Source organism: Narcine bancroftii, chromosome 1 (genome assembly GCF_036971445.1).
Source record: "Narcine bancroftii isolate sNarBan1 chromosome 1, sNarBan1.hap1, whole genome shotgun sequence".
NCBI classification, from domain to species: Eukaryota; Metazoa; Chordata; class Chondrichthyes; order Torpediniformes; family Narcinidae; genus Narcine; species Narcine bancroftii.
Genome location: NC_091469.1, coordinates 371,612,333 through 371,638,805, shown reverse-complemented (window position 1 = coordinate 371,638,805; position 26,473 = coordinate 371,612,333). Strand labels below are relative to the sequence as shown.

The 26,473-nt window shown below is 39.0% G+C and overlaps 1 protein-coding gene across 2 annotated transcripts in view; it reads right to left on the bottom strand.

The window, feature by feature from the left end:
- ctnnal1 (catenin (cadherin-associated protein), alpha-like 1) overlaps positions 1-26,473 on the bottom strand; it is a 353,327-nt gene that overhangs the window by 108,741 nt on the left and 218,113 nt on the right. For both annotated transcript variants that reach the window (XM_069913288.1, XM_069913286.1), the window contains exon 3: positions 18,200-18,387. In XM_069913288.1, coding sequence (XP_069769389.1) covers positions 18,200-18,387 — 188 coding nt within the window. The remainder of the gene's footprint in view (positions 1-18,199; positions 18,388-26,473) is intronic.

Below are 26,473 nucleotides of genomic sequence, written 5' to 3'. Positions count from 1 at the left end.
TTTTAAAAATATGAAAGCGAACTAAAATGTAAATGATTTAACATGAAAGCAATCTACACTAATTTTATAGAACAATGCACGTCGTTTTGCCTGGTAAATCTTTAAGTATGATCTCCATTGAAATCAATGCGAACTGGTCTGATCTGTTAAATGATCTGAAGGCAATTTTCCAGAGTGAAGTTCCAGCATGACTGGGTCCCTCTGCTGAACCAAAGACACATGGAAATGCAACTTTTGTCATCTTGAGCAAACATGGAAGCATGATGGACACTGTGGGTCAGGCAACATCCATGGAGCGAAATGGACAGTCAACACTTCAAGTCAGAGAGTATAGCAAAAAAGGACCTCAACCCAAATTGTAGATTGCCTGATGAATGCTGTCTGACCCACTGAGTCTCTGTGCTGGCTCGGCTCTTGAACTCCAGTGGCAGAACAGCTAAATGCCAATGGTTTTGAGCAAGCTTCTGCCTATTCATTGGGAGCAGAGACCTTAATGAGCAAAATAATGGGCATTGAAGGGGGAAGGAAATTCCAAATTAGCTACTCAATTCATGATGAATGAGGTGCTTAAGAACTGGTGGAGGTCTCGCGAGTAAATTTCTGAGTTAGAAACAGGAGCAGCCTTGCAAGTGATAAAAATGTGTGACAGGGAGAAAGTCTAAACCAGTAATAGGTATGCTTAAGCCTCTAGTTTATTCTAAAACAAAAGGGAAAATTAAATGGATAGTAAATTAGGATTTTTAATATTCTCCTATTACATTAATTAAACTGTCTTCACATTTTCTCATTATAGATATACAAAGATTTGTTTAATGACACACAACTGGATGACGATGTGCACCATTTTAAAACAGGAGGGATGTGTAGTCAGCTAATTAGTTTCCACAATGACAGAAAAGCCATGAATCAGAGTTGCTGCAATAATGAGCAGTTCACACTGTTTAGGCAGCTAAGCAGGAAAATAAAGAGTGAGATTTCAATTAGCTTGGCAATCCAGCTGTTCACTAAAAGCATTCTGAAAAAAGCATCAACAACAAAATGCCGGGGGGCGTGGCAAGATGGCGTGGAGTCTAGACGTGTAATTTCGAGCTCTCTGGCCAAATAAAATTTTAAGTACCCGTTTTTAACCCTTTATTTTCAAGTTTAAACTTTTTAAATTTCAGTCTAAAGTATTAAGGAACTGTTATGGTCATTAATGGCAAAAAGACTAAACCTCAAGTGCAGAAGAAATTACATTTTCGGAGTGTTGAAGATTTAGGGCCTAAACAGCTTGTTACAGCCTCAGGTTTAGTTTCTTCAGTGCCTCAATCACAAATATTGCCTGTGGGAACTGCAAAAAAAGTGACTACTACTCACCAAGAGAAGGACATCGCTGGAGTTACCCGTTCTCAGGATGAAGGTGCGTGTGCCCACGAAGTGGATCCCAATTCTGGCAGCCTGCCGATTTTAACGGAAGGAGCATGCAGGAAGACGACTCCATTGTTAGAAACGACTCAGGCAATGTTCCACGCTGAAGAGATCGATCTAATCCGTGAGTTTTTGAAACAACACCGAGCTACGGGGGGAGAACAGCGGCGACCCCCTGAGGAAGTTGGGGTGCCATCGCTGGGAGTCCTGACCCGCAGTAGAACTGTTAAATTGCCTGTTATTGAGATGCAGCAGGAGCTGCAGTTACCTGGTTCTGCCACTACGTTAGAGAAAGCAGGGCTAACCTTTTCTGAGCAACAATATAAACAGTTAAATGCTGTCATTCAGCCTATAATGCAAGAGCTGGCTCAACTGAATGTTAATATGAGGTCAGAATTCACTACAGTTAAAGCACGTGTGGAAGCATCTTGTGAAGATTTTTTTAAAATTCGGACTGCTTCTAATTCAGAAAAAGTGTTGAAAGTTGAAAAATCCGTTATAGAACTGCATGAACATGAAAAGGAGTTAGAGAGGAAAATAGACTACTTGGAGAACCAAAGTAGAAGGAATAATGTGAAAATTGTTGGTTTGCCAGAAGGTATGGAAGGACAAGATCCTCTTCATTTTTTTAAAGAATGGATTCCACAAGTATTGGGGCAAGAATTTTTCTCTGGAGGCTTGGTATTGGAAAGAGCTCATAGAGCTTTAAGAAGAACACCTCTACCTGGCCAACCACCAAGACCTGTGATAATTCGATGTTTGAATTATTTGGACAGAGAAGCAATACTTTGTTTAGCAGTGCAAAATGTGAGACAACGACAGGCTCCGTTATCGATTCAGAATAGTTTTTTTTTCCAGATTTGAGTCAAGACGTTATTCAGCGTCAGCATCGATTTAATTCAGTTAAAGAAGTTTTGTGGTGTAAAGGCTATAAGTCTACTTTTCGCTATCCGGCAGTGTTGAGGGTGTTCTATGGAGAATTTCAATCTCGTTTTTTTTGACAATGATCGTAAACCGATTATTTTTGCTGATTCATTGCCGGATGCAAGAGGACAAAGACATAGTCCACCATTGTCTCCTAAAGAAAAATCTGGTTGTTTTGGAAATGGAAGAAATGGTAGAAATGGGAATGGAAAGAGTCCAATTTCTCTGGAAATGGGGTCTCCGAGTTTGGAATCTCTTGGATGAACAGAAGAACTTACTTATTCTTATTTTAATTTATATGTCATTATGAAATTTTGATGTTATTCTTTGTTTGGCTGGGGAGGGAGAGATTGGCTCTCAGTTCTATTAGTCATCAGCCACTGGTGGGTGATCCACACCCAAGTTTTGTTTAGGGGTTACTACCTTTTGATAGTTTTTTGGGTTTTTTTTTCTTTTTCCTTTTTTTATCTTTTATTTGATTAATTTTTTAATTATTTTTTTAATATATTATTATTATTTTTGTTTTCATTTTATTTGTGTATTTTTTTCTATTGGAGGGCCTATTTACATTGATTTGTGTTTTTATATAACAATATTATTAGTTCTTAGTAACATTAGTAGATATGTCAAAGTTGAGGTTTGCAACTTTTAATGTTTGAGGTTTAAACAGGACGATTAAGCTTAAACGCATTTTGGCGTATATTAAGAAAATGAAAATTGATGTTGCTTTTTTACAAGAAACACATTTGAATGTCAAAGAAAGTATGAAATTAAAGAGGTATTGGGTAGGGCATGTATATTCTTCTTCATTTAATTCTAGGGCTAAAGGTGTAGCAACTTTGATACATAAGAAAAGGCAGGATGTATTCTTAAATTGAATTGTAAGATTTTTAGTGAATTTTGGACTTTACTTAATATTTATGCCCCAAATGTAGACGATGAAACATTTATTTCTGATGCATTTTTATATTTGGGTCAGGCTAATGATAATGTTTTAGTTGGTGGTGATTTAAATTGTGTTTTGGAACCTTTATTAGATAAATTTCCGAAGAAAGTTAAGAAATCTAAAATGGCAGTTCAGGTTCAGGCATTGATGAAAGATCTTAATTTAGTGGATATTTGGAGACGCCTTAATCCGACAGAGAAGGATTTCTCTTTTTATTCAATTAGACATGAATCGTTTTCAAGGATTGACTTTTTTTTAGTATTGGCACATTTACAGGGGAAAATACAACAAGCGGAATATAAAAGTAGGATGCTCTCAGATCGTTCTTTGTTATACTTTACATATGCAACCTCCGAGAAAATTCAGGTGGCCTATCGTTGGAGGTTTAATATAATGTTATTTAAAAATACAGAAGTTATTGATTTTCTGAAAAAACAAATTAATTTTTTTTTTGAAAGTAAATTCTAATTCTGTTCAAAGTAAGTTTATATTATGGGACGCTATGAAAGCTTATTTGAGAGGACAAATAATTAGTTATACCTCTAAAATAAAAAAAATCGATTAAATCAGAGTCTTGAATTAGAGAAACAGATTAGTGAGTTAGAAAAGGAATTTCGGAAAGATGGTACAGAAGATCAGAAAATAGAATTGTCTAGGTTGAAACTGGAATATAATACTCTACAATCATATCAATTTGAATGTATGATTAATAGGACTAAACAACGATATTATAAATGGGGAGAGAAAGCACATAAGGTATTGGCATGGCAATTAAAGAAAGAACAGGTTTCGAGGATTATTAATGCTGTTAGACGGAATTCGTTTATCACGTATAAACCTCGTGAGATTAATGATGAATTTTGTTCATTTTATAAAAAGTTATATACATCTGATGGAAAACAGGAAAATGGATCGATTGATCTTTTTTTTATCACAGTTGAATTTACCGACATTAGAGGATGTAGATTACTGACTCGGAAATTAAAATGGCTATGATGGAAATGCCGAACGGTAAATCGCCTGGTGATGATGGATTTTCGGTCGAATTTTATAATATTTTTTATGATGACTTTTCCACAGTGTTTGGAGATGTGCTATGCCAGGTTGGAGAACATTATGAATTGCCTGAGTCTTGTTCTAGTACTTTAATTACAGTAATTCCAAAGAAAGATAGAGATCCTTTGAAAGTATCCTCATATAGACCGATTTCGTTGTTAAATGTAGATTATAAAATTATAGCGAAAATTTTAGCGAATAGATTGGCTAAATTTTTACCTAAGCTGATTGATATGGATCAGACAGGTTTTATAAAGAACAGATATGCCTCAGATAATATTTTACGTGTGATTAGTTTGATTAATAGATTTCGACAATCTTCAGACCATCAGATGGTGATATCTTTAGATGCTGAAAAAGCGTTTGATAGAGTTGAATGGAATATTCTGTTCAAAGTTTTGGAGAAATTCAAGTTTGGTCCTCTTTTTATTGGTTGGATTAAGGCTTTATATAGTAAACCGGCAGCTAGAGTACTGATGAATGGTTTGATTTGTGAATCGTTTAAATTGATCCGATCTACTCGTCAATGTTGTCCTTTATCACCAGCTTTGTTTGCGTTAGTGATCAAACCTTTGGCACAGTTGATAAGACAAAATACACAGATACAAGGTATGAAAGTTTTAGATGAGGAATACAAAATTAACTTATTTGCCGATGATGTATTGGTGCATCTAACAAATCCAGCTCAATCACTTTTACATTTGAAGGAGTGTTTGATGCAATATGGATGTCTTTCTGGATATAAAGTTAATTGGGAAAAAAGTGAAATATTACCGGTGAGTGAAGGAGATTATTCAGCTTATAAGAATATTCTTAATTTGAAATGGACGGATCGAATTAGGTATCTGAGTATAATTCTGGATGTTAATTATCAATCTTTATATAAATTAAATTATGTTCCGTTAATAAAAAAAATTAAAACTGATTTGATTAAATGGAAAGATTTGCCTATTAATTTATTGGGTAGAATAAATACAATTAAGCTGAATATTTTTCCATGTATGCAATATTTATTTCAATCTATTCTGTATTTACTTGATAATATTTTTTTTCGAGATTTGAATAAAATGGTTAGGGAGTTTTTATGGAGAGGTAAATTTTCAAGAGTAGCCTTGAATAAATTAATTTGGAAATATGAGTTAGGGGGATTACGTTTACCACATTTTCAAAATTATTATGAGGCAGCCCAACTTAAATTTATTAGTTCATTGATGGATTTGGAACGGCCCCCTAGTTGGGCTAAAATTGAGATGGCAAATATCTCTGAATTTGAAATACATCAATTTTTGTTTAGATGGAATGTAAATTTGTTACAGCAACATAATTTGCCTATATTAAAACATTTAATGAAGTTATGGACATAGTAAAAAATGATAGGTTCTAGAGGTGAATTATCGGCCTTGACTCCATTGTCTAATAATCAACTTATTTCTTTCTCAATACATAATCGAAGTTTATTACATTGGAGATTTAAAGGTGTGGAAAATTTGGGAGATTGTTTTAAAGAAGGTAATTTTTTATCTTTTGACCAGATGAGAGATAGTTATGGTATTGATAAGAAGTCTTTGTTTCTTTATTATCAAATACGATCTTTGGTGAAACGTGTTTGGTAGAGATATGATTTTACCTGAAATGACTAAATTTGAGACTTTTCTTACGAAGGTACCAGAGAAGGGTTATATTTCATTTATGTATCGAATATTACAGGATGGTATGGATAAAAAGGGTTGGGATAAATTCAAAGGTAAATGGGAAGTGGATATCGGTTTTATTTTTTCCGAGGATGATTGGTTAGATATTTGTTATGATAGTGTAACTAGATTGATAAATGCACATTATGCAATGATTAATTATAATTTTTTACATCAATTATATTTAATACTTGAAAAATTTTAAAAGTATGGTTTTCATGAATCAGATTTGTGTTTTAGATGTGGTAACTTTGTTGGAACTTTTTTTCATGCGGTTTGGTCATGTATATACAATCTTTTTGGAAGAAAGTTCAATTGTTTCTGGAATACCTGTATAAGATTAAAATACCTTTAGATCCGACAATATTTTTATTGGGTAGTTTGCAACCTCTGAAAGGTTTGGGATTAGATAAGTTTCAACTTGCTTTTGTATATTTAGCTTTATCTGTAGCGAAAAAATGTATTGCTAGTACGTGGAAAGATACGAATATGATTGATATTAATAGATGGCATAATGAGATGAAATATTGTTCAATAATGGTAAAAATTATGTATGTTTCATATGATAACTATAATTTCTTTATTAACAAGTGGTTGTTATATTCAGAATATTTACATTTCGACTTACATTGATTAGATCTTAATATGTATGTTTAATTTTTCCTTAATTTTTTTTCTCTTTATGGCTCTATTTTATAGGGGGTTCTATTTTATTTCTTCTTTTTCTTTTTTTATATATATAAAATATAACATTCATGTTTATGGTTTATTGTTATATATGTTACTTATTATATGCATTTTGAATGAATAAATAATTTTTTTTTTAAAAACCAACAAAATGCCATGTAGACTCTGATGCAACACATGCTGGAACCATTATTTTATACTGCATCATGGTAGTAAGTGTCTCTGTGAGTTCCTAATCTGTGAGCAAGATGATCTCAAAAATGAAGCAAGAATTTATTCCACTATACTGACACGAAATACTGTGCGAAACATATATAAGCAACTGCCAGCTGTGATTATGAGAGAATTGTTACTCATGGTGTGAAAATGTAATCAATGAGGAACATGACAAACACAACAAGCCACAAATGGACGGCAATGCTGATAAGTGTGAGGTGATTCATTTTGTTTAAAAAAAAGTCAACTGTAGTAAGGTACATTGCCATAAAAAGGCAAAGGGAATTGTGTGAACAAGTGGACAGGACACTAAATGCAGCACCTCAGGTTGATAAGCCTTGTGAAATAAGTTAGTAACAAAGTTTAAAATTTAAAACCCAAGATGTAATGACAAGCTTATGTTTAAAACTCATCCAGGAGTCGATAGTGTAGGTGGGTACAGAGTTTCTTCAGATGCACCATTCATCATTATACCACATGGTATGAGAGAAGACAAAGAGTGACTTAAGAAGAGAGAAAAACTAAATTCAATACTCATGACAAGCTGAAGTGAAAGGTGCTTGAAATTATGAAAACACAAATCAGGGCAAATGGAAGCCATAGAAACAAAATCAAATAAATCAGGATTACACAACATCTTTTCTACAATTGTGGCCAGAAACCCATTGATTTCCAAGCATAATCTTCTCTTCTTGGCTTCCGTCGGTCATGATCGACTATGGGTATTGCGCCTCAGATAGTCACTGGCTTGTTTAGCAGCGTTCACTGCGGCTATGAAGGCTGATCCCAGAACGGCAGGCTTTGCCACAGTTGCTGCAAATATAGGGCATCGTTGAATTGTTGTCCACTATGCCCTTTGCTTAACTCTCTGTTCCTCGATCTTTCACCTTGCTCAAGGTGTTGATGAAGAGTACCTCGTCATTTGCTATGGTCATCTGTTGTATCCTCCCAGCACTCTGTGTTGATCTTTGAGGCTTTCATGTCACACTTGAATAGGTCCTTGAACCGAAGCTGGGGTCTACCAATGTTCCTCTTGCCTATTGCTAGCTCTCCATAGAGGATGTCCTTTGGCAGTCTACCATCCTTCCTGCGACAGACGTAGCCCAACCAGTGCAGTCTGAGCTGTCTTAAAAGCGTGAATGTTGTGGAAAGTCCAGTGTGGGAGAGGACCTCAGAACTTGGGACTTTGTCTCTCCAGGTGATGCTGATTTCCAAGCATAAATGCACACACAGAAACTATCAATGCTCAATGTACATGAGGAATAATTTATGAAGGAAAGGAGTGAATGAATATGGGACAAGAGTGGACAAATATGACAGCTTCATGAAAGGTGAGCAACAAAAGGCAAGTTGGATTCATTTTTCATTTCCAAGTAATCTTGAGTAAAACATAGAACTGGCCATTTAACAATAGTTGAACTGATGCAGTTTCAGTATCCAGAGGGTGTGCAATTTCAACCAGTGGTTTTGGTGGATCCTAAATATACATTTGCCAAATTAACTTGTTAGAGAAATTAAACTAAGAGATTAAGAAAATTTCGTAAGTTCAACAGGGAGGAGAAACCATGTTCTTCTGAGTATTTACCCTCGCCATTCCCAGACCTGTTGATCAATTCTGGTCACACATGAACTCACACATTGAAAAATTAGTCATGCTTAAGACCAATCATGCACTGTATGTATTGCATTTCCCAACAGAATAATGGTTGCAAAACATGAAAAGTAATTATTCATGTCCAAAGACAGTCAGGTTCCACTGAACACCAACACTTTTCACTCTCTCACCATGGAAAAGAAAATTCCATTTTGTTCACCAATAGTGGATCATCTCATGAGTTTCCATATTATTTTTCACAAGACACATCAAACCCACTTATTTATCTCTCCTTGCTGCTTCCTCATCACGAACCACACGACCACCCAGCTTTGATCCATCAACACAAGGACCTCTCATCCAAACCACTCAAATGAATTGTATATTGCAAGGTTCCCAGCATCCAACTAGTCTCAGTCTCCCAACCTAAAAATGACACATTTATTCCTGTCCATTCTTCTTCTTTCTTTGGCTTGGCTTTGCGGACGAAGATTTATGGAGGGGGTAAATGTCCACGTCTGCTGCAGGCTCGTTTGTGGCTGACAAGTCCGATGCGGGACAGGCAGACACGGTTGCAGCGGTTGCAGGGGAAAATTGGTGGGTTGGGGTTGGGTGTTGGGTTTTTCCTCCTTTGCCTTTTGTCAGTGAGGTGGGCTCTGCTGTCTTCTTCAAAGGAGGTTGCTGCCCGCCGAACTGTGAGGCGCCAAGATGTACGGATTGAGGCGATATCAGCCCACTGGTGGTGGTCAATGTGGCAGGCACCAAGAGATTTCTTTAGGCAGTCCTTGTACCTCTTCTTTGGTGCACCTCTGTCACGGTGGCCAGTGGAGAACTCGCCATATAACACGATCTTGGGAAGGCGATGGTCCTCCATTCTGGAGATGTGATTAATCCTTAATCCACACCAGGACAAGAGTCCCGGATCCCCTGTACTCTTACTTTGTTCAGGCCTTCAAAATGTCCCAACATCCCACACCCACTGGTTCCCTCTTATCTATCCTGCCAGTTAAAATCTTCAAAATAGTCCAAAACATTTGTTAAACATGGTTTAAATATTGAATGCATGTCATCTCTGACCAACCACATCATTTCTGAGATATCCTTTTACCATTTTCTCACTAATAGTTTCCAGCATTGATTTTATTTTTGATGTCAGGCTAACTGCTTTCCAGTTTTCTGTTTTCTCTCTCTCTCTCTCTCTCTCTCCTTTCTTAATAGTGGGGTTACATTTGGTAAGATTTGAGACTGTATTTTCAGACTGATCTACTTTCAATCTATGTATAAAATTCTCACATTATGATTACTTTTAATTACTATATCATGAATTAACCCTAGATCTTAAAAAAAAGTCAGTTTCCTTATTGGTTCCAGAAAATTTATCTCCACAAATTCCTCTTTCACAGTTTCAAGTTCAAGTTTATTATTATCACAAACTTGCAAAAGTACAACTGGATGAAACAGCGTTCTTTGCTCCTCGGTGTAAAAACATGAAAACACATACACAATCATAACACGTATATTTACAAGCAAGTTGTATGCAGAACATATATAATAATAAATAAATAAATATTGTTAAATTAATAGTAGAGCGTCAGAGGGATGGTATGAGCAGGTCATCAGCCATTCAGTAGTCGTGGGATGAAAATGATGAAAGGATACCGTGGAAATTATATGGTTGGTCAGAGTCAACATGTAGTCAATAATGTGAAACCATGTTTGACAAATGTTTCTCAGCCTGGTGGAGCAGGCTATGATGCTTCAGCATCTCCACTGATAGGAGCAGCTGAAAGATGGTGTGTGCAGGGTGGAAGGGGATTTTGCAAGTCCTCTTCAGACAATGATCCTGGTAGATAATGTCAATGGGAGGGGAGGGAGACCCAAATGATCCTCTCTGACACTCTTATGGTCCTGCGGATTTGCTTCTGATTCCATGCTCTACGGCATCCATACAACACAGTGATGCATGCAGCTAGCCAGAGCTGATAGAGCTCCTGCAGAAAGTTGGCAAAAAGGTGGCCTTGCCCGCCTCAGGAAGTGTAGTCACTGTGGCGCCTTGCTATTATCACTGCTAACTAGATTTGCCAAGTTCACGTGCAGATTTACATTCTCTGTTATTATTGTATTTGCCTTGTATCTCCATGTTTGGAAGGAACTGTGGTGATTCTAGGACAGAATGCACTTGGAGTTTGACGATGGCATGTTTCTCAAGTTGGTACTCAACTTCCAATATGGCCTTTAAAAGATAAACTGGGCTTTGTTCTCTCCAAATCAGATACCCAAGTTAATGGATAAAACTAGGTGATCCTTCTGAGTTTACAATTTCAGAGGGCAGTTAAGAGCCAACCACATTGCTGGCTCTTGAATCAGTATGTGGCCAAACAAGACAAGAATAGCAAATAGAAAACCAGAAGGGTTTTGATGAATGGTTTTCAACCAATTACAGATAATTAACAGGACAAGAATAGCAAATAGAAAACCAGAAAGGCTTTGATGAATGGTTTTCAACCAATTGCAGATAATTACATAGCTCGTGTAGGTGGATTTAAGTTTAGGTCTCTGGATTAACCAGGCCTCAGGGTTGCTAAATTCATCATTTTTGCTCTGCACCACTATCTTATCCATGAAAAGGAATTGAAATGGTGTTTTTTTTCCCCCCCCATAATCAGTGTCTCAGATGTCCAAGAGCAGAAATGATTAGTCCTGATACAAACAGAGAAAGTTGTCAAATTCAATATTGATTTTGGAAGAGTGTGTCCAGATGGAAGACGCCTTGCTGTTGCTCACCCTCATACTGGGCCTTGTTTTAACAGGTCAAGGAACCATTGATAAACTGATGTGAGTGGAATGATAAATTAAAGGAACAGGCAAGAGGGAAGACAAATTTTAAGTTCATTTATTTGTCATTCAATGTACCTGTACAACCCAACAAAACAGCATTCTCTGGTCCATGACACAGAACAGTGCAAAACACACATACACACATACAAACAATACATTCACATGTTGCATATGTACATACTTAAATAAATATTCTTAATAAATAAGTCATGGAGAGTTGTTTTAGCCGTCATTCAGCAGTCTCTCTGCCCGTGGGACGAAGCTATTCCTCAGCCTGGTGGATCTGGCTCTGATACTCTTGCATCTTTTACTTGATGGGAGTAGCTGGAAGTTGCCGCTTGTGAGGTGATAGGAATCCTCTCTGATTTTGTGAGTCATCTTTAAACAACAATCTTGGTAGATCGCATTGATGAGAGGGAGGGAGCATGTCGCCAGTGATCTTCTCCATGGCTTTTATGATCTGGGGGATTGTCCTCCAATCTGATGCTTTACTGCAACCATAACCACACTGTGATGCAGTTGGCCAGGATGATCGATGGAGCTCCTGAAGAAGTTGACAGGATGGTGGCCGGTAGCCTTGCCCGCCTCAGCCTTCTAAGGAAGTGTAGTTGTTGTTATGCCCTCTTGACAAGGGAGGAGATGCTGTGTGTCCAGGTTGGGTCACTTCTTTCATGGACTCCGAGGATCATGGTGCTTTCCATTCTCTCCACTACCAAGCTACTGAGGTTTGATGGAGGTGGTCATCACTGATCCTCCTGAAGTCCACAATCTTCTCCTTTGTCTTGTCTAAGTTGAGACTCAGGTTGTTATTCAGGTTTCAGATTTATTGTCAGAGTACATCACTTAAAACCCTGAGATTCTTTTCCCTGTGGGCACGACAGAATTACCACTTAATTGGTAGTGCAAACAAAAAACTGTGCACAGCATATACATGTAAAGAAATAAGGAACTGTAAACAAATAAAAACAAGCTGACTGTGCAATTCAGAGAGAATAAAACAGAAAATCAATAAAGTGCACAAGTAAGAGTCCTTAAATGAGTCCCTGATTGAGTTTGTTGTTGAGGAGTCTGATGGTAGAGGGGTAGCAGCTGTTCTTGAACCTGGTGATACAGGTCTTGAGGCACCTATACCTCTTTCCTGATGGCAACAGGAAGAACAGGGCATGTGCCAGGTGGATAAGGTCTTTGATGATCGTTGCTGTTCTCCGACGGCAGCGGTCCCTGTAGACATACTCATCAATGGGGAAGGTTTTCCCTGTGATGTCCTGGGCTATGACCACTACCTTTTAGAGGGATTTATGCTCAGGGGTATTGTGTCCCCATACCAGACAGTGATGCAGCCGGTCAGCACACTTTCCACCACACCTGTGTAGAAATTTGCCAGGGTTTCTGATGTATTACCAAACCTCCACAAACTCCTGAGGAAGTAGAGACGCTGATGTACTTTCTTCACAATGCCATTGTTGGGTCCAGGAAAGATCCTCCGAGATAGTGACTCCCAAGAACAAATTTTCTCATACTTTCCACCTCTGATCCCCCAATGATCACTCGATTGTACATCTCTGGCTTTCCTTTCCTGAAGTCAACAATCAGCTCCTTAGTTTTGGTGACATTGAGTGCAAGGTTGTTGTTGGTGCACCATTCAGCCAAGTTTTCAATCCATCCTGCATGCTGACTCGCCCCCTTCCATTATACAACCCACTACCGTGGTATCGATGGCAAATTTGGAGATAGTGTTATTGTTGTACTGAGCCACACAGACATAAGTACAAAGTGAGTAGAGCAGGTGGCTAAGAACATAGCCCTGTGGTGCTCCGGCACTGATGGAGATTGTGGAGAAGTTCTCACCCATCTTCACTGACTGCAGTCTGGAGGTGAGGAAATCCATGATTCAATTACACAGTGGGGTGCTGGGAAATAGGTCTTGGAGATTGCTGATCAGTTTTGAGGGGGATGCTGGTGTTAAATGCCAAAATGTAGTCAATAAAGAGCATCCAAATGTATGCATCTTTGCTGTCCAGGTGTTCTAGGGTTCTCACACCATTTCATGACTATCCACCTCTTCTCTGTATTTTGACTCATTGTGGTGGCTGATGAGGCAGGCCATCTACTGTCATGTCATCTGCAAACTTAATGACTCTGTTGGAGCTGAATTTAGCATTGCACTTGTGGCTCGGTAGCATGAACAGGAGCAAACGGAGCACGCACTCCTGAATGTGCAGTGCTCAGCGTGACGGTGCTCAATGTTCTGTGCCCAACCTGGACTGACTGTGGTTTTTCCATAAGGAAGTCCAGAATCTAGTTACGGAGACTAGTGCTGAGTCCCAGTGAGGACAGCTTCTCTACCAGGTTCTGGGGTATGGATGTATTAAACGCCGACCTGAAGTCAATGAACAGCAGCCTGGCATATGAGGCATCGTTCTCCAGGTGGGTCAGGATAGAGTGGAGGGACAAGTTTATAGCATCGCAAGTGAAATGGTGAACTGAAATGGGCCCAGCATCTCGGAGATGTACATTTTTATACGTTCCATTACCAGACGCTCTAAGTATTTCATAATGGTGCAGGTCATAGCCACTGGGCGATGGTCATCTTTTTGAATGTGGCTAACTTGAACCCATGGGGACAATGGACTGCTGCAACATCACTTGAAGATCTCTGCAAGTATCTTCATTAGTTGATCAGCACAGTCTTTCAGTACAAGGGTGGGTATATGGTCTGGTCCCACTGCTTTGTATGGATAGGATTCTCCTTGTCTCAGCTGCAGTTACTCAAGAAGCCTGTTCTTCAGGGGGAGAGGAGCTTTCATTGGCATCATGCTGTTCTCCTCATCGAATTGTACATAGATATTCAGTCAATCTAGAAGGGAGGTGTCATTGATGTTGACTCGCAAGGTTGTCTCGTGGACTTTTTCTGTTTTGATACCTTGCCGCATGCGCCTCATTTTGTACCTCTCCTTTGCCTTCCAGATTGCGCGGAAGAGTTCAGCCCTCGCTGATCTTGGTGCCGACTTCTTTTGTCCACAATGCTGCATCTCAAACTCTGAGAAGTGCACAGACCTCTATGTCCAACCATGATTTCTGGTTAGCCCTGGTTGTGTTGTACTTCATCTCCATGACATCCTCGATGCACTTGCAAATGTAGCCAATCACCTAATCTAGGGTGTTGACCTTTTGGTGGCGACATTGACATGCTGTTGAAATGGTGGTAGAACATTTTCAGGTTGGCATGGTTGAAGTCGCCATCTACAATAATGCAGCACTCAGGGTTAGACTACTGGGCTTCGCAGATGGCACCATAAAGCTCCTTCATTGCTTCATCCTCACTGATGGTAAAACATGAACGACAGTAATCAGCGTGGCCATGAATTCCCGGGGCAGATGGAAGGGTCTGCTTTTCACCATCAGGTACTCCATCTTTACTGAGCAGAGTCTTTATAACAGAGACATTTGGGCACTAGTTCTCACTGATGTACATGCACAGACCCCATCTCCCTGAGTCTTGCCAGAAGCAGGCAGCAGCAGCTCTGTCGTCCCTGAAGGTGATAAACTATCTGGAATGATGTCTTGAAGCCATATTTTTGTAATCATCAGAGCACAGAAGCCTTGCAGTTCTTTCTGATTCAGGTGCACCCTCAAGTAATCCATTTTCTTCTCTAGTGATCTTACATTTGCGAGTAAGATTGTTGGCAGCATGCATCTGTCTGGGTTAACTCACAATCTAACCCCAATGCTGGCCCGCTTGCCGCTCTTCGGTCTTTTAAAGAAATATCTAGTTATATAGCACAGTAACAGGCCATTCCGGCCCACAAGGTCATGCCACCCAATTAACCTACAACTCCTGGTACATTTCAAACTTTGAGAGGAAACTGGAGCCCCAGAGAAAACCCACGCAGAAGCCAGGAGAACATACCAACTTACAGACAGCGTGGGATTTGAACGCCAGTCTCAATCGCTGGTGCTGTAACACTAACCACTTTGCTACTGTTCTTCTCGCCCAGAGCTTCCAATGGCCTACCATGCATCTCCAGTGATCCTCTTTGAGATTTGCTGTAGTCTGGCTCACTTCTGTCAGCAAGTTAAAACCACTCAATAATTTACTAGTTGGAAAGACCAGGTCGCATTTCTTATTTTCTCTCGTGTTTCCAGATCAAAGACAATATGTGTAGGGTAGGGATTTCACTGTTGTAGGAGCCAAAGAGGGCCACTGCAACTTTGTGCACAGCCATTTTTTTCATTTAAACATACTCCTTTATCTGTATTCACGCTCCCTAATTGTTCTTACTTGGCATTTATTACAGAGGTTAGAGATAAGAAATAGTTATTCTGAAAAATATTATAGGGTTCTGCCGAGGCCACAACTAGAGTACTTGCATAGATTTTGATCCCTTACAAAGAAAATATATTGTATAATTGGAAGCAGATCATCCAGGCTAATTGCTGGATGACAGATTGCCCTGAGAGAAGATAAAGAACTTGATATTGTATAGAGTTAAAAGGGATAATCTTATTGAAACATACAAGATCTTAATTGCAGGACAGTTTCAAAATAAGGGACTGGTCTTTTAAAAGCCAGGTACCCAGAAATATCTTCTTCCAGAGATTAAACAATCTAGAATTCTCTACCTCAGGCAATCATGAAGGCTGGATCATTTTATTCAGGTTTATTGTCATATGTACCATGGTCCAGTAAGAAAGTTTCTTTTGTAAGCAGCCCAGCTAGACTTCTCATACATAGTAGGGTACAACTCCAATTATCTGAAATCCTCATTTAACCAATTTTTTTTTTTTTGGACCTGCAAGTGACACCCATTCACCTCAGAAAATTTTGGATATCTGAAACAATCAAAAATCCTAATTTATCCAAAATTTTTTAGATCCGAACTGACCTCACAAGTTGAAAAAAAATTCACCTGACATAAAATTAGAATGACAATTGTCCTCGTTTCAGGTAACTCCCTCCCCTCTCTCTTCCCATTTCTTCTTTATCATCCCCTATTGACTTTTCTCTTCAACTCTCTCTCTCTCAAACTGTGCGTTACTGTCTCCCAGCCACAAGCAGTCGGAAAAATCCCTTGTCCCGGCGTGATCAACGAGAGCAGACTGCTGGGCTGGCCCAGGACTTCAGGCTCCCAGTACCTTGGGAGGGAGCTCGGACTCAGTGGCCTTCCCTCCTCTCCCCTCCCTTTCTCTTCAGCATACTGGAATCTGTCTCCGAATCCTCCACTCGATGTACTTTTCTGGTGTGATGTGCAGTAGGCCTAGGGGAGAATTCTGAGTCGGGACTCCTGTGTCAGGATCTCCAGTGACTAGGGAGACAGGAGCCTCCCCTGGGGATCTGCGGCAGCGGTGGGTTCGTGTTGGGGATCAGCAGTGGTGATTAGGTGGTCTCGGTGATTGGCAGCAGCGGTTGGGGTCATCTTGGTGACCAGCAATGGCCAGTATTTTATTTGGTGAGAATTAAACACTAATGCTTAAAAAGCTTTCTCTTGTTGTTTGTTGCTGTTTAAATATTGATACAAGTGATTTGCTGCTGTTACTGGGCTGTTTTTCAAAAATGACCAGTTCTCTGATAAAACCATTTATCCAACACTGGCCCGGTTCCAATCATTCCAGATAATTAGAGTTAAACTCTACAAGAAAGAAGTGGAGAGTTACAGAGATCAGTTGGTACAGAGCAAAGGCAACATCATTTTACTTTTGTGAGGATCATTCAGGAGTTTGATAACGGTGGATAATCTGGCAGAATGTGATCTCCCACTCTTCCCATTTGGCTGGGGGTGTGGGGTTGTTGAAGAGAGTGTGGCCAGGGAATGATGAGATATTTAATATGTCGCTGAGTTTTCCGAGACAGTGAGAAGCATAAATGGGAAGTGGGGAGATGGTTGTGCGATGGCCTGAGCCACATTCAGTATTAAAATAGAGGTAAATTTATTTTTTATAAAGAATAGGGGATTGAGGGGTATGATGACCTGGCACGAAAAAGGACTTGACAATCCTCTTATTTTCTTGTACCTTTTGTTGATTTTCTCTCTAATTTCCCCTAAAATTATCAACTGAAAATCTTTATATATTTGTAGCTACATTTTTGGGAAATTTTTGAAAAAAAGTCTTAGTTCTTTTCAATTTACTCAGACTGCAACAGTGGGTGTAAATTGGAGCCCCCGGGGAAAACCATGCAGACATGGGGAGAACGTACAAACTCCTTACAGACAGTGTGGGATTCCAACCCCGGTCCCAATCGCTGCCTCTATAAAGTTGTTGCGCCTCGTCCTTAAGCCTTGTATTTTCAAAGAACGTTGATAATGAACAGCAGACTCTAATTCTTTTTATTAATTTTACCCCAGGGAAAAACACTATTACTGAAATATACTGGAAAGCATAAGAGAGGGAAAAAAAAATTCAAAGATAACGCTTCTGAGTTTGTCTTGACATCTTGCCAAATGTGGTTATTTTGTTTATATTTCCTTGGCCAATAAGACTCCTATACATCATCAGCATTCAACCAATGAGAGTGCAATAAACTTGACACAATTTTTAAAGAGCTGATTGAATGAGCACTCTCATTCTCAGGCACGTTTCTCAACTGCAAAGTGAGTTACCTTTTTTACCCAATTCCATGTTACATTACTCCCCATTTTAATTATTGAAAATGCAACACTACCTCCAATGTTTAAAAAAAGTATTATTTTCATTAAAACCAATGAATTACTTTGCCAAGGGACAAAGTGTGTAAAATATACTTAATTATAAATTCACCTAATAATTCAGATTCACATGATTTTCATGCATGTTATAATCTGCCTTGATGATGTAAAGTATTGAATTAAAATGATTACATACCTTGATTCTGGAGTTGATGATTTGCTTTATGACTACCTTGTCTGCTAGCACCAGTACTTTAGTGACAGAGGACAGCAGTAATCGTGCAGCTTTTATCATTCCAGTCTTATCTGTGTAAACTGTTGCCCTTGCATCGGATTCTGGCTGGTCAAAGGAGCCCACATCAGTCAACTGTGCAATGCTCTCCCCTATATAATAAAATAAAACGTGCTCAAATATATTAAAATGTTAAATCATCAAATTTAAGTGACAAACACAATTAATTAACAAAAAGACCTCATATACACGGAAATATAGTTATTTATAAAATGAAGCTGACTGGAAAATACACTGATACGCTTTATGCAAGTGGGAAAGGCAAGATAATCGAAAATGCAATACAAGAGACATTAATCATAATTGAAAGTTTTAAGTTTCATTTTCCATTAAACATACTTCTGTCAGGAGATTTTGATAAGTAAATCTTATTCTGAAAGGAGGAGGCAAAAAGTTGCCATTTTACTGTAGGAAAGCACAGCAAAACCCAAGGGGGACGATAGCCAAGGCATCCATGTTGTGCCCCTGGGTGTTTTTTTTTATGGCTGCTGGCCTTTCTCTTACCAGTGAGTACACCAATACCAGAATGTCTGCAAAGAAATGATCCGTGATTTTGATGATTGGCTTTGATTTTAAATGGTAGATTAAGCTGTTACCATTTCTGACTGGAAAGTCTGAATTCATTTTCTCTTCCACATTACTCAAGTTCTTCCACACTCCAACCAAAATCATTTGATTGAAGATCCACAATACAACAGAACCTCTGTCCTTGTGTATCAGATTTCATTTTCATTCCAGTTTAATTTTACCACATTTCTTGGAACAATCTTGCACAGTCAATTGCCTCCCAGAAGTGCAATGGCTATCAAACTGTTCTATGATACCATCCAGGTGCCCAAGGCATCCACTTCAAATGGGCTACACAGTTCTGGGGAGTGTTTAAGTCAGTGGTTCTCAACCATTTTCTTTCCACTCACGTACCACTTTAAGTATTTCCCATGCCATGGGTGCTCTATGATTCGTAAGGGATTGCTTAAAGTGGCATGTGGGTGGAAAGAAAAAGTTTGAAAACCACTGTTTTAATCGTACCTAATTGACTCGTTTTGTGCACGATTTCGTAACTCTAAAGGAAGTGGGCCAAGGACAATTTTTCTCAAACAAAATATTTCAGTAACAATTGGGCCTAGAGCAGTGGTTCTCAATATTCAATTTCCACTCACAAACCACCTTAAGCAATCCCTTATGAATCACAGAGCACCCATGGCATAGGGATTACTTAAAGCAGTATGTGAGTGGAAAGAAAAAGGTTGAGAACCACTGGTTTAGGTATTCCACCAGTTCTTAAACAAACTAGGGAAACCAACATAAAATAGAAATTTTACTTTAAACAAAAGTTAATTTGGAAGCAGGAGGTGCAGGCAAGTATTACATGGGTCAAAATGACAAGTTCTGTTGGGCCACTTACTGATATTGCAAAGATGTATCTCAGCTTCTCATGGCCCACTGCCCTTTTCTTTCAGTCATGCATTACAGGTCTGCTGACTACACTGTATCTCTTGATACTACAGTAAAATCTCCATTATCTGGAATTCAAGTAATCGGCAGCCTCAAACAACCGGCAAAAACTTTGTGGAAAATAAATACCAAAGGTAAAAAAAATATGGAAGATAAAAACTGGTGCTAACCCCTAGCGGTCAGTTCACCAATCACGCAACACCCAATCTCAAACAATTGGCAAATTCACTTATCCAGCATCTACCAATCCCCATAGATGTCAGATACTGGGGGTTTTACTGTACTATTTTATGCGGCTGTTATTGATATGCTTCTTCCTGCACCTCCCCCTCCCCCTCATATCCCATATTTATTTTGAAGATTCTCAGATGCGTTTACAGAAGGCCAGCACTTGAAGAAAACTGCTAAATACTTTGTTTCGCAGATTTGTTTTCTATTATATTATAAATTCTGCATTTAACTTTTAAGATTTTCTTTTGTTCTCTCTGTATTGCAGCCAGTTTGTTTAACTTTGTTATCTATTTATAATTCCTTTATTTGTTTACATGTTTTATGTTGTGTACGGTACTACCAATTAGAGGTAATTCTGCCATGCCTGCAGGAAAGGAAAAGAAATCTCAGGGTGGCACCTGATGTATGTACTCTGACAATAAATCTGAAATCTAAGATTAATATATTGCTTTTTTTTGTGTGTTTTGCTTGAACAAAGATTCTTGCTTTAGTAAAAATGCAAGCGACTTTCTGACTTCAGCTATTTATCTCAATCAACCTGTTCAATCTATGAAACGTTATTAAAAATTGGATCCTAATTTCAAAGTTACATGGTCAGTAAAAATATCTCAGCGTTAAAACTGAAATGGACAAAGATAGTGAAATAGAGACATTTGTTTTTGTCAGCCACAATTTGTTTGGGCTCTCAAATGGACAACACATTGACAGAAGTATCAGCCAAAATTTGTCCTTCATCGTTATGAATGCACACATCAATTCCAAATGGAGATGTGGGATGGTCAAAAACCTCGTGTGGTAACCTTCTGCTGATGTTAGTCCAAAAAAGACAAATCCAGCCTTATGAACAAGAAATAATGCTATGCAAGTCAATTTTCCATGTTATTTAAATGCTGGTTTCAAAAATCTTTTTGCCTAAAGCAGCTCTGCTTATGAAACCAGATGCACTATCAAACTAAAATAATGAGGAAGTTATTCATATTGAGCTGTATTTTGCTCTTGAGGGTACATTTAACAAGTTTTCACATACAAAACAAATTTCATGCATAAACAGAGGAAGTGTGCATCAATAAACTGAGTGAATTGCTCAGAAGACATGCTAGGCATAACTAAATTGCTTATTTTTTGCAATAAACCGGTTTTCAGACCCTATTTCCAGAAGACAGAGGAAGTATATATGTAACTCGTAGAACATTCCCATCAGTCCTCATTTTCCTGCTGGCTCACCTTTAGAATGTGGGAGGAAAGCAAAGCATTTACTCACAAGGAAAACATGCAAACTCCCCACTTGTCGCAACAGTGGTGAGAATCAAACCAAAGTCTCCAGAGCAACGAGACAGCAATTCAAGCTGCTGAGCCAAAGTGTCAAGATCTTAATAAAAGTGCACCAGGGTTATGACTGAAATTTATCATTTGACACTTACTACAGAAAAAAGTTTAACAAATACATTTGGAAAAACTGAATAATAATCTCTTCAGATAAACAGCATAATCGCAAAGTTCAAAGTATGGCTAATTTCCTGATTTCATCAGAAATTTTACAAGGTTTAGAGATGGAAGTGTGGCAGATGATTTAAATTTTATTCAACCATTCGTAGTATATTAATGGCTCATAAATATTGCTATGTTTTGCAAACTATACTTTATAATACTGCCATTTTCCGTCCATTGCATTAGTTTGTACTACTGCACTAGTTCTTGATTTGTCGAAATTTCAATCACAGCTCACCAGTTATCGTGCTCTCCTCTGCCCAGAGCAAGTTTCATTCTAGGAAGTTAAATATTTAAAGGCATGGCTGAGAAAATTATATTTGCACATCTTTGACATGAAGTACAATGTCAGTACAAGAGCTGTCTACATCCTGGGTTGCAGCAAAGACCCTGTGATAAGGTTGTTCGACTCTTGTTTCTTTGTTTCTGTGCAGGTTCCTCCATCACAAGCATAATGACTTCAAAATGAAATCCAGACGTGAAATATATTCTTGTAGTTTAAAATTTACTTAACAGAAGAACAAAATGTGATTTTCATTAGGATGCATGTTGCCTAAGTAGCAAATCAAAGCATAGAATTTAATAATGGGTTTATTATCTTGTCCATTGTGTGAAGTAAGCAGAAAGAATTTTGCATCGACTGTGTGACACAATAGTGCAAGCATTGTAATAGCAGTAAAATACAATTGATGCAAGTAAGAATCCTGTATGATTATTTTTTTCATGGGCAACTCCCTCCATAACTCCCTGTTCTACTCATTTCTTCCAAATCCCTCTCCCTGACCCCTGACACACTCCCCAAACAAGGTGCACATTTAAAAGAATACAGATGCTGGAGATTTTTTTCTTACACCTCCTCACTTACCTCTGTCCATTGGCTGAAACAGCCCTTCACTTGAGGCAAAGATTCACATGCACCCATCTACTATGTTCCCTGCTTTCGATGTGGCCTCCTCTACCAGGTGGCCAATTTGCAGATTACGTATGCTCTGTCCGCAATGACTATCCTAAGTTCCTGGTTGCATGCTATTTTAAGTCCCCTTCCCATTCCCACATCAATTTATCCATCCTCAGGTTTCTTCCCTGCCAAAGAGAAGTCCAATGCAAACTGAAGGAGCAGCACCTTGTATTCTGCCTAGGTAGCCCACAACCCATATTGTTAGGTATAAACATTGAATGTTCCAATTTCAGTCCCCTTGCAATCCACCTACAGTGGTCCCATTTTTGTCATTTTCTTCCACACCAACCTCCATTCACCCACCCACTATCCATACATTTCACCTAACAGATCTCCCTTCACATCTCCCTTTTTGTTTTCCACTATTACCTTCCTTATTTATCAGATTCCAGCTCTGGAAGCTTATGTGTGCCAACCTATCTCCCTCCAGCAGGCATTTCCTCTATCACCTTCCCCTCTACCATCCACACTGTCTCTGTCTCCTCCTTCTCCTCTCCTGCCTGGTTCAATCCATCATCACTCCTTGCTACATCAGTCATCTATTGCCCCTCATTCACCTCTACCTCTCTCCTCTTCATACTGGCTATCTTTCCTCTCCACTCCTAATGCTGGGTCTGTATCAAAATGCAAGTGGACACATGCCTCTCTGAGTCATGGATAATTGCTCCATTCCACTTCTTTCAATTCAGGGGACACTAATGAGACCAATGTTGGGCTTGCAGACTCTCCCACAGATAGAATCCTTTCCTCTTTCCACATGGTAATTTCTTCTTGTGACAGAGCACAGTATCCATCTTGGGAAGGAGCTGTCAGGCATGTGCATGATGCATCTGCCCAGAAGTGAATGTAATTGAAATTTGTTAATGATATAATGTATTAAAAAGGGGAGATGAATCAGCATATAGGACGGAGATTGAAAACATGGCTGAATGATACACTAACAACAACCTCACACTCAATGTCACCAAAACCAAGGTACTGATTGTGGACTTTCGGAAGGGAAATCCAGAGGTGTACGATCCAGTGATCATTGGGGGAAATCAGAGATGGAGAGGGTGAGCAAATTTAAATTCCTGGAAGTCACCATCATAGAGGACTTTTCCTGGACCCAATACAAGAATGTCATCTGAAAGAAAGCATGCCAGCACCAGTACTTCCACAGGAGCTTGCAGAGTTTTGGTTATGACATCAAAAACTTTGGCAAATTTCTACAGATGTGTCGTGAAATAGGTGCTGACTGGCTGCATCATGGCCTGGTATACCTCTGCAAAAGCAAGTGGACACATCCCAGTAAACGATAGACAAACTTTTCCCCGCTGGGAAGGAAATCTGCAGGGTACACTGCTGCCGTAGAGCAGCAGTAATCATCAAAGATCCATACCACCTAGGGCGTCCTCTATTCTTGCTGCTGCCTCAGGACTCACACCACTAAGTTCAGGAACAGCTGCTATGCCTCCACCATCAGACTCCTCAACGACAAACTCAATCAGAGACTCATTTAAGGACTCTTACTTTTCACATTATTTATTATTGAACTTTTTTTTCCTGTATTGCACCATTTGTTTACATTTCTCTTTTTTGTATGCACATCTTTTCTTGAGTACATTTTTTTTTGCATTACCAATAAGTTGAAAATCTGCCTGGCCTGCAATAAAAGGAATCTCAGGATTGTATGTGATCATGCATGTACTTTGACAATAAATTTGAAATTTCATGTGTAATTGAGACCTCAATGTGGAGAATGTCACTTTAAAGAATGCTGTCCATAATTTGCTTAACCTCCCAGTGGATTTAGAAGTGCTATCATGTTTGGCATCATTCTGTTACCTTGAGACGCTTGCTAATGGTAGGAGATGAAGGAGAGCAAGTATTACTGCTACCCAAAATACATCAATTCCAAACGCCCTCAGGTTCCATAGCCAATCTCTTCCCTTGGGTATCACACCAACCCACTCCCAACCTTTGACAGAAATGCTCCATTTAACCCTTGGATCTTGTTCAGACTGACATGTCTTCCATCCCACATTCCTAGTCACGCTGCAGCTGCCAGCTCCTGTGTGCACCCTGGACCTAGTCACACTCCCATCACACCTGGCTCTGTTCCAACTGCACTCCCCCTACCCATAAATTACAATTGTGGATCTGTTTCCATTCAGTTCCATGCTGTGGTGGCACACTCTGTCCACCACACACCAGGCCATTCTGTGTCTGTGCGCCTGCTCTCGCCCACCTGCACTTCCAACCCCCATTCCCTATGCAACCTGACTCCAAACCCAGCCTGTCAGAGTCACAGTTACACAGCACTGAACAGGCCCTCCAGGCCAATAACATCCATTCCAACTAATTCGGTATTCTAGGCTGTCCCACATGAATGCATTTGGTCCATATCCTTAAAGCCTTACAATCCACTTACATGTCCAAATGACTAGTGAACATCTTAATAGTACCACTTCTGTAGCTTCCTATGGCAGCAGGTTATGCAGCATGAATAGGAAGTAAAGGGTAACCAATGTACCAATATTTCAAGCTTGGGCCCTCTGTCAGGTATAAGCAAAAACAGACAGCCACCTGAATAAAAAGGTGAGGGAGGAGAAGGATGAAGGGGGTAGAGGAAGGAGCACGGGCCATCAGGCAAGAGATCACAGGTGGTTGCAAGTGGGAGGTTAGAAGAGAAAATAGTTGAAAAGTGACAGGGCTATGGACCTGGTGTTGGAAGGTTGGCATAGGTTAAATAAGGTAACCCCTTTTCAGCTAGCACAGACACAAGGTACTGCAATATTGTAAGTTTTCATTGAAATTGGTGAGCAACACTGAGCTAATGACATCTGCTTATTCACTTTGAACAGAAAAAAAATATTTGAGGAAAGGACTTTCGTAGTAAAAGGGTGTGTGTGTGAAATCAGAGACTCCCACCCCCTCCTTATATTGTAGCAGTTAATTCATGTCCAAAGCCAATTTTATAGTGTTAAATGTGAACAAAAAAAAACACATGGTCCTGGAATAAAGATGCTTCAATTGGTATATTCATTCTTTAACCAGTAACCATAGCAACAGATCACAAAACAACCCTTAGTGCTACCTTGAAAATGACCTTTGTTAAAATAGAAAATAATGGATAAGGGAGCCCACTACATTTTTGTTCAGTCAGGAAGTGCAGTCAAAAGAAATACAATATAATTGGTTACACAGGCTATACATCACACCTCAAAAGTTAAATAAATGGGACCCAACAGTATCAGACAGATGTTTTCGCTGTAAAAAGGAAACGGGAACAACAATACATGCACTTTGGACATGTGAGAAAGTGAAAAAATTTTGGGAAGCTCTAAACCAGATATTAAATAAAATCACAAAAAGCAATATACCAAAAAACCCAGAGATCTTCCTTCTAAGTAATAGAAGAAATAAAGAATTTGGACTCGATTTGAATGGAGCACAAAAAAGATTTATTATGATAGCCCTAGCTGTAGCAAAAAAATGTATTATGTCAACCTGGAAATTAGAAGACAACTTGAGAATACAACAATGGTACATAGAAATAAATAAATGTATTCCATTAGAAAAAATAACATATAATTTAAGAAATAACATCACAATATTCGAACAAATATGGGAACCATACATGAAATACAATAGAGAAATCCTACCATGGACCTCCACCACCTAAAATGACAGAAGAAAAAGACAACAAAATGAACTGACTCAGTATATAAAAGAAAAAGACAAAAATTTCTTGTTTATTTTTATTAAGTGACGACATTGTTTAACAGGTTTAATGTATCTTATAGATTGAACTTTGAATAAATGAGAAGGGGGAGAGGGAGGGAAGGGGGGAAAAAGGGGAGAAAATGACACTGTATATATTCAAGAGAAAAATGTCTGTATGTATTTTGGTCAGTATGGTTTATAGTGTGAAAAATATTTTATAAATAAATAAATGAAATTCTGTAATACTAAGAACTAGATGCCCTTTCACAACATCCCACAGCCTCTATCCTCAAAGACCCCCACCACCCAGGCCATGCCCACTTCACTCTGCTGTCATC